The sequence below is a fragment of the Galeopterus variegatus genome, unplaced genomic scaffold (genome assembly GCF_000696425.1).
Source record: "Galeopterus variegatus unplaced genomic scaffold, G_variegatus-3.0.2 Scaffold180, whole genome shotgun sequence".
NCBI classification, from domain to species: domain Eukaryota; kingdom Metazoa; phylum Chordata; class Mammalia; order Dermoptera; family Cynocephalidae; genus Galeopterus; species Galeopterus variegatus.
In genome coordinates, this window is record NW_007726291.1 from 704,048 (window position 1) to 713,876 (window position 9,829).

The window sequence follows — 9,829 nt, forward strand, 5'->3', positions numbered from 1 at the left end:
TAAAATGAAAAAAATCCAGACCGAACGTCAGGACATCTGCCTTCTTAGTTTCTGTGGCTGGAGTGTGAGATGTTTTGGGAAATAGACTGTAGTTGCTGCCATATTATACATTTTGGATATTATGGAGAAGTGTAATACAAAATGCATGAGACTGTGTATCTCTGTCTTAATCCTTTTTGTGTTGCTGTAACAGAGTACCACAGACCAGTCAATTTATAATGAACAGAAATGTGTAATGAACAGAAACGGCTCACAGTTCTAGAGGATGGGAAGTCTAAAATCCAGGAGCCACATCTGGCAAAGGGCTTCTTGCTGCATCATAACTTGGTGGGAGGGCAAAGAGAGGGTGAGAGAGAAAGAGAGAGAAGGAAGAAAGGGGATCGAACTCACCCCCAATAACAGCATTAATCCATTCATGAGGGCAGAGCCCTCATTATCTAATCACCTCTCATTAGGCCTCACCTCCCAACACTTTTGCAATGAGGACGTACTTTCCAGCACCTGCTTTTTGGGGGATGCATTCAAACTATAGGAATCTCTAACAAATCCTTTTTATGAGAAATTCTTCCCACAATTTCTAGCCCTGCCCTCTTTACCAGCCTGGCCTCCTGCCATGGGCCTTCTCCCTGTTCTTGAAATGTGCCCTCTCTCACAGGCACATGTTTCCCCTCTGCCTTGGAAACAACACCTCCTCCTTCATGAACTTCTCAAATGTTGCCTTCTGGAGCCTTCACAGTGGCCCCAGCACTTTAACCTTCTGCCACCTCAACAGGTACATACCTGTTTCCTCCACTGGACCATGAGATCCTCAAGAGTAGTGACTGCATCTGAGTCTTGTTCATGTACTGAGTGACTATCGCAGTGCATGACACAGGGCTGACACTCATGAAATACTTGTTGAATGAACCAGTAAATCAGTCAGTAATTCCAGAAAGGAAGAGACAGTAGTCCACAACAGAAAGGCCCTATTGTTTGCCCAGTCAAGGTCACATGAGGGCCTGAGGGATATTTCATCAGCTCCTTACTTGAGGTTCAAATGCTTATCCCTTTCCCTCCAGATCCCATAGGTTGGCAATGTCCCTGAGCTCTGCCCTCGGGAACAAGATCCTTAGGACTCTTGGGGACGCCTCATAGTCGTCCTCGAGTTCCCCTTACTTCCTCATGCCTTTCCTCTCATTTCCTTCTCTGTCCCCATCTCCTTAGTCCTGTTGCTCCCTCCCCAATTTCTTCTCTTCTCCCTTTCTCCCCCAGACGTTCATGGTGGCCTGCCTCACTCAGGACAGATTAACTGGAAAACACTTGGGAAGGTTAACCTCCTGCTAGCATGACTATTAGACCTTATTATGCTAAAGATCTCCTGCTTCTTGAGTCACATCACAAAAGCACCCTTTTATTACTGTAGCCCCCCCTAGGTTTCAGGCTCCTGGAAGGGGTTAGGTTGGAAGTAAAAAGAAAAAAATCTTTTACAGTTGAATGGCAAAGAGGGTGTTAGAGTGTTAGCAAAGAGGGTTGCCCAGTAGGTTTACCCAGAGTCTTGGAATGCATGCTCCCTAGATAAGATGGGATGACTGTACCACAGACTGGTTGCTTAAATAACAGCAATTTATTTTCTCACAGGCCTTGAGGCTGAGAAGTCCCAGATGAAGGTGCCAGCCTGGTCGAGTTCTGATTTGGGCTTGCTTTGTAGCTTGCAAATGGCCACTTCTTAATGTGTCCTTACTTGGTGGAGAGAATAAGACCCAAACTGTAGCCTGCTCCCCCACCCTTCCCTACCTCTAGGAGCCCTTCCCACCTAGAAGATGGTCTGCTCCTGTTCCGTAGGCATTGGAATGTTTGACTTAGGACATTTTAACTTTTGACCACTGAGTTTAGGTGATCTGCCTAGATATTTGTGACTGGCACCTTGGCACTTCTCTTCTGCATCTGTAGCAGGTTCTGTTAGCCTCCGAAAAGTGGAAGGCAGGTGAAGACAAAACCAGCCCTGACACACACACCAAACCAGACCATAATGATAGCGCATCAGCAATGACCTGCCAAATGGAGTTTGTCTCCCAATTTTGTCAAATACTGTTACACTTCCTTCTCGAGGAGCACAAAGTGGGGCCCCAGCAAATTGAAACTGGAGTCACTTTCATTTCCTCCACGATTCTGATAGGAACTGAGAGGCCGGATCAATAGTACTTGCTCTCATGCCTTTTGTCTTGATTATTTTCGATCTAAATGACAATACAAACAGCGTCTCATAGATACTGCACAACTCCAACCTTATTTATCATTTTTGGCTCAATTCCTGGAATTAAGTACAGACCCTGACTGGGCAAGCTAATCAGCTAACCGTTTAGGGAAGTCTGCACCGCTTCAGAAGAAAAAAGAAGTGGCCCACACAGATTTGATAGGTTGCTGTGCGAATCCAAACAGAAATTCATCTGGAGCTCTTATCACATGTAATAATTTTTTTTCTATAACTGGAATGATCTTTTTCCTGGTATAGATTTTTGTCATTTTCAATAGATGATTTCCTCAGAGCTGAAATCACAATTTATTATTTGTGTTAAATCTAAGAGTAAAGCTGTCACTGCTATTAAACTTTCATTGGACTTGCTCAGTCTTTTCCAAATTTCACAAATTGATTGTCACCAGGGAAGAAAGACTGAGCTTGTTGTTACAGACAGATGTTGTAATTCAATTTTAAAAACACAGCGATTTTCATGCAGCTAGCATATACTAATTTGTATATATTTCTGGTTGTCCGTATTCTGTTCCTATAAAAGTGCATAGTAGCATAGGCCTGTTTTTAAAAAGTGAGAGTAGCTGAATTACAAAGGGAAGATCAGCTTATACCCAAAACTAATTTTTGCTATAACTAAATGAAAAGCAATTATAAATGTAATGTAGAGAAAGTTACTAAAGTATAAAATGAACTAAATTTTAAAGATTTTAAAAATGAGCTCATAATGATGCATGTGATATGTTTAGACTATTCATAGCAAAGAGATTAAGAGCCCAGACTTTAACCCAATTCAAACCCTTGGCACTGTCACTTAGTAGCTGTGTTACCTTGGGTCAGTTTCTTAACCTCTCTATATCTCAGTTTTCTCATTTGTTAAAATGGCCACAAAAACAGAACAGGAAAACCTTGTAGAGTTTTCTGAAGGTTAAATGGCACATTGCATGTAAAGTGTTCAGTAAATGGTAAGCATTTCATAAATAGCGGTGGCTACCGTCATTGTTGTCTTGATTATTATTTATTACTTTTATTGAAGAATTTTTAAAATCTTAGGCAATGAGAAAACTACCGTGTAGATCATCTACCCAATCAAAGTCACTCAAGCCAATTTGAAGAAAATAATGTCTTGTAAATATAAAAATAACATATGTTCATTATTTTTAAATATATAAAATAATAAAAAACCCATAGAACAAAGTTTAAAATACCTAAAGCCTTTCCATCAGAGAGAAACACAGTTTACATTTCAGTATGTCCTGCATTTTTCCTATAAACCCATTTACAAAATTTTAATCATGCAATTTAGCCTGCTGTTTGACTTGAATATTTTTGTTATTAAATATGCCTCTACAACATCATTTTTAGTGGTTTCTACTCCTTTCTGACCAAAATTGGTCTTGAATATTCTGTCCTCAGCCTTTGCTCTTGTGTGAATCTAGCCAGTCAGCAGACAATGGGTCTTTCACTAACTCCAGAATGTATCCATCTGAGCACAAGATGTTAGAAGGGGAACTGGAGGTGGAAGCCTTTGAAAGTTTCTAGCCATATCTAAACCCCAATTGTGTTTATAGCAACAACAATAAAAACAAGAACATAGTATTAGTTTTTCTTTACACCAACTCAGCATTACAACGTGGGGCAAATGACAGCCCTCACTTGACTGGCCTCACAAGGTCAGCCCCACGTGCTCACGTGCAGAAAGCAGGGAACGTCTGGGGGAACCACCAGCCCTGGTACATACAGGACACCCCCAAGACTATCCCAGTGACCATAACAAAATGTTTTCTTTCCCCTGTCTTCGGCCTGTCGTGCTCACGTGCAGAAAGCAGGGAACGTCTGGGGGAACCACCAGCCCTGGTACATACAGGGCACCCCCAAGACTATCCCAGTGACCATAACAAAATGTTTTCTTTCCCCTGTCTTCGGCCTGTGGGGGAGACTAACAAGCCCACTGGTTTTCAGTAGACAGTGGGCACTTTCTTTTTTTCCGTTTAGAAGGTTTTTGTGACTGAAGGATCTGCCTTTGGAAGACTCCTAAGGAGACTGAAACATATTAGAGATGAGCAAAGGTTTGCATTTTAAAACACAGAAATGAAGACTCTTTTGAAGAAACACATATTCCTTCCTCATGGTTTTCTTCATGACTGAACTGATTCCAAAGCTAGATTGGCAGCTCTAGGATCTGAATTTGCAGTCATCTTCAAAGAAGGTTCATTCTGAAGATTTCCTAAGGCTGCCCCCCAGGAACGGTTCTGGGCATGACAGGGACAGTTCTGCAACAGGAATCCACTGGCCCACATGCCATTGATGACCATATCTAAACAACTCACCCCAGGTGCTGCGTGGATATTTAAGCCTCTGTAAATGAGTGAAAGTGAACTGAAATCATCAAAGATTGATAGAATAAGATGATTTAAAAAATTTTTTAATATAGAAAAATTGATTTTATACCATTATCATCAAAAAATGGTTATTTAAATAATAATACTAAAATCTATAATGTAAACCAACCAACGTTCAAAAGGGAAAAGAAAGAACTATTATGTATACTAGAGTGTTTTTAATTGCATTACTGTATTTGGTAAAATTAATGTATTCGGTAAAATGCTCCCTGAAACTAATATGATTTGCATTTTATGTTTGTAACCAGCAGAGGTAGCTGACGGTGATGAAAGACTGGATGGCATTTCTCTACCACCAACAGGTAAAACACGTTTACATTTTCATCACCCGCTGGAATATACAGCATACAAAAATATTTGCATTGAAAATGCTTTTTTAACATTAGAAAGACAGACGCTTGAGCAAACTGCTCTGTAACAGGCCCAGACCCTAGTAATATTTTTCACAGAGTATAAAATGTATGAAAAATTACATGTTTCTCACACTCTGTTTCCTATTTATAAACATCTCGAAAGAGCAAATCCTAAGAACTTAGTATCATGACATTTGGTCCCTCCCAACCTTTGGACATTAAAAAATATTTTAACACAAAATGAGATTTCCCATTAGAACAGGGACCACCAATTTTGTGTGATCAAATTCATGCCTGTTCTGTCTTCTTCCACCTGCTTCAAAAGGCCTTTGAACCTTCAGCAGTTAATCATTGTTCTTCATGTAATGGGCACCCAGTGAGTACTGCATTTTGACTGAGTAACTGAATGAGCCAGTCCATCCACATGATTGGCACAGCCCTAATACTATAACCAGATTGGCCAAATACAGCATCTCATTGAAGCTTTTGCTGCACACTGTTGGAGTAAGCCATAGACACAATTCTGACTTCACATTGCTCACCTCTAGTGTAATACTTCTGACCTTGGCCTGTGTATCCGTTCATATCTGAGAGCCAGAGGGCAAGTATCTGGTCACTGAGCCACATATCAAACAGTTTGCTCCCTCGTTTGCTCTCAGGATTCTTTACTGACTTCCCTTAAGAGAATACCTGAAGATTCTCTGCCCACAAAACCCAGACACTGGAAAAACCCTCTAACTTTTTGAAAAAGCTCAACTCAGTGTTTTTTCCTCTAGATTTAGGGTGGTAAGTTTTAAATTAAATTCAGCCACTATTAGTGGAGTATCTAGTCTGTGTAGGAACTCTACTAGGTCACTTGCTCATTGATAGCACATATCCTGAAATGGCAGTAAAAGCAAAATTCCTAGGTGCAGGGTGGGCAAATGTTGGTGACCTTCAGAGCAACAAGAAGACACAGCCATATCAATGCTACATTGCTTTCTCTGTCACTGAGTAGCTAAGCAACAGATCGATAGACAAATAAATGAAATGAATCACATACTGCAAAAAGGGTCTGCTTACATGAAGTTCTTACCATATGGAGTCATTGTATAAAAGGGGTTTCTCTTCTTGCTTGGCTGTGTTTCCACATTTGTGAATTAAGAGAATTGAAATGCGTGATCTCTATTGTTCCTTCCCAATCTGTCATTCTCTGAATATCAGGACAGCTCATATCAGCCTTACTCTTATCACCTCCGGCCCATTCCCAGTAGATGCAAGAAATGCTAATCATAATCATGAAAGTATGCATTTCAGCAAGGCCCTTTGGAGGAAACAACTTGCTTTTCTCATCGTGCTTCCCAGGGTGCACCACCTGTGTTCTGTGTCATATGACGCGATGGGATTTTGTTTTGTTATTTGCAAACCGTTCCCTTGAAATAATGCCTTTGCATTTTTCTATCTGAAGATGGAGACAGAGATGTTTCAGATAAGGAAATTGAGCACAGGGGATGCTAGAACAGCTTCATGGAACTGAAAAAATTTTCAAGAAATCTGAGAATGAGAAGGAACTTGAGAGATCATCTACTCCAATCCCTTCTTTTTATCCAGTCCTTTTATTTTACAGGAAAAAATGCCTGAGGTCCAGAAACATTAAATGACTTTCCCAAGGTCTCACAGCTGGTTGATGGCCTGGCCGGAACCCAGGTCCCTCGACTCCCAGCCATTACACCGTGTAGCTTTCTTATACCTAAGCCAAAGCCAGCTTTTCTCTGCATGTTTCTTAAAGATCCTCAGAGATGATGGATGTACTAATCCCTTTAGGATTCCATTTCAGTGTCACACAGTCTTCACAATTAGAATGTTCGTTGTCTGTTCACTGCAGTTTAAGCTCATTTATTCACGTCCTTTCTCAAATTTTGCCCAAGGCTGTGAGGTCACAATGAAGAAAGTAATGGAACACACCTGCAGATCTTTTCACTAGACTATTGATAGACATATGATACAAATTTCTAAACAGCATGATAAATAAAAATGCTTATCATTTAGAAAAGCGAGGAGAAGAAGTCGCAGATTGGTGCCCAGATTTTGCAGGAATAAAATTAAATGATCCTGATAGTCTAGCATGTCTCTGATTGCCTCCCTAAAGTAAAATCCCCAGTTTGGTTGGCTTCTTTGAAATGCAGTGCAACCACTAACACCCCTCCTTACATGTGCCCTGATAAGACCATCTGAGTGGTGAATTCCACCTTTCTTGCACACCCTTGGATTTGAGCTTCACTGTTCAGAACCACAGAGGCAACCAAGGACACTGACAGAGACCTTATTTATCTCATTTATCTGGGCTGGCAATAGTTGGTCCTTTTCAAAGATTCAACAATGCCTTTATTACCTTTTTAAGGTCTATTTTCTCCTTCCAGATTTGTGTGTGTTGGGGAAGGGTTGAGGAAGGACTGTACCTTTTTAAGTGTTTCTGTGAACCAGAAGTGACCAGGGCAGGGTTACAGTCAAGCAGTAAAATGACCTTTCTTCTGATTCATTACATATAAGCCACCTTCTCTTTGTCTCCTTTGAACAAAAATGGATGCAGATCCTATGATAGGTGGAGAAACATAATTTCATTTGTTTTCCCTCAACCCCCTTCGGGAAACCTTTTTTAGCAGCTGCGAGAAACCAGCACTGAGTTGGGTTGTGGTGTAATGAGCCTGCCCTCAAACTAGCATGAGAGGTGGTGGCAGCTACGTAAATACTGCAGCCCACGTGTGGAAAGAGTGCCTGGATAATAAAGTCAAACCACCTAGAATCTGGGAATAATTTGCATCTTTAAAAAAACTATAGAAAAAGTAAAATTGAAACAGTACTTTCTGAAATTTCAAATGAGGCTTCTGAGTTTGAAATAGGGTGATGGGGCCGGCCCGGTGGCGCACTTGGTAGAGGGCAGCGCTCCCGCCGAGGGTTCGGATCCCATATAGAGACCAGTCCACTCACTGGTTGAGCCTGGTGCGGGCGCAACACCGAGGGTTGCAATCCCGTTGCTGGTCGCAGTACGGGCGCAACACTGAGGGTTGCGATCCTGTTACCAGTCACGAAAAAAGACAAAAAGGAAAAAAAAAAAAAAGAAATAGGGTGATGGGCTTAGCAATTTTTGTCGTAAATTGGCATTCTTTTATATACTTTTCTTTTTAAAAATTAATTAAGAAAAGTATAAGGAAGAGACAACCATCATTGGGTGTTTTTCCCCAGACTTTTCTCTATAGTTATTTCATTTATCTATATAATGGAGATCAAATACATAAAATTTTGTTTTTTGTTTTCCACCTAATAAGCATTTTTCCATTCTACTACAAACCTTTATACTCATTATTTCAGTAGCTGCGTGTTATTCTCTTGCGGGTAAACCATATTTTACTTAGCCATTTTGTATTACTGGACAATATGTGGACATACTATAACAGTAAAGCCCATTTATGGGCTTTCCTGTGAAAAATAACCATTATGAATTTCTAATTCATAAAATTGCTCATTGAGCACAACTAAAGCCTTGGCTAAAAACTTAACGACTTAACCCTGAAAACACAGACCTCTCCCCATTAAGTTTTCCACTTGTCCAGAACACCTGGCCATGTCGTAGAAGATGTACAACTCGTCCTTAGAGAAGCGGCTCTCCCCCTTCATTTTCTTGTCTCTCTTGTAGGTGATACATTTGACACCAGGAGAGAAAACACGGAGGACACAGAAGCAGGTTTCATTCAAATGAGAGCCTAGGCTTTCATTTTAGTGACATGGTTCATTAGCATACATAACTCTTCTGTTCGAATTTCCTCAAAGATCCACGTAGCAGTTCAGGTTCCTGCAAAGTGTGGGTGTTCTGTAAAGTTTACCTGTCATGTTTTAATAGTTTCATATACTTTCTTTGTAATATGTGATAATCAAGCCTCCAATTTGGTATAAGACTTTTAAAAATTATTTTTAGAGTTGATTTGTTACCCTTTACAAGCCCAGACCTGTCATGTTTTAATAGTTTCATATACTTTCTTTGTAATATGTGATAATCAAGCCTCCGATTTGGTATAAGACTTTTAAAAATTATTTTTAGAGTTGATTTGTTACCCTTTACAAGCCCAGCGTATGAACCAGTCACTTCATTGTCCGTTATAAAGAAGCTGTTTTCTCTTCCCTGTTTTTATTCATAACCTCAATGTGAATGTATAGAGTTTTGAAGCATATTTATTTTTATGTAAATTGCTTAGCTGCAGTATAAGGGAGAATAGCTCTTCCCAGTACTGAGAGAGCAGTTGCGAAGGCCAAAATTAATTAACCTTCATCAGCTTAGAAGATGAAAAAGTAGTTTTGGGAGACAAGATAGCTCTGACCTATTAGATAAAATCATTTATGACATCAGTACCCCCCAAAATAACCATTTATAACCAAGCGCAAATGACATATGAATTCTTAGGAAAGAAAAACCACATAAGTTGTGTCAACACAGTGACAAAATAACTAATTAAAAGTGAGAAGCTCAAACTAACCAGTTATCTACCTGATATCTAACAACCATTTTAACAGAAGGTTTTAACTGAGTGGTCCAGGACTTTGGCACTGAGTGGCAGCCAGCCACGGACGCACTTAATGTGTTATAGTTCGTTTGGTTCTTAATACACTTGCTCTCTATATAAAACCAACATATGAAAATCTGGATTTTTTTTTTTTTTTGCGGCTGACTGGTACAGGGATCCGAACCGATGACTTTGGTGTTATAAGGCTGCGCTCTAACTAGCTGAGCTAACCGGCCAGCCCTGGATTTATTTTAAAGAGATATCTTGCCATATGGTTATTTGTTTTACAGAAATACTGACCTCCAGATTTCT

The 9,829-nt window shown here is 40.1% G+C and overlaps 1 protein-coding gene across 2 annotated transcripts in view; it reads left to right on the forward strand.

The window, feature by feature from the left end:
- The window catches only part of BEND7 (BEN domain containing 7), a 53,438-nt gene extending 44,488 nt beyond the window's left edge, over positions 1 to 8,950 (forward strand). Inside the window, exons 6-7 of one of the 2 annotated variants that reach the window (XM_008564053.1) lie at positions 4,878 to 4,931; positions 8,656 to 8,950. In XM_008564053.1, the coding sequence (XP_008562275.1) occupies positions 4,878 to 4,931; positions 8,656 to 8,726 (125 nt within the window). In that variant the 3' untranslated portion in view covers positions 8,727 to 8,950. Of the gene's footprint in view, positions 1 to 4,877; positions 4,932 to 6,429; positions 7,085 to 8,655 lie in introns of those variants that run through there. The other variant, XM_008564055.1, reaches the window with a different exon arrangement.
- Positions 8,951 to 9,829: the final 879 nt, after the last annotated feature.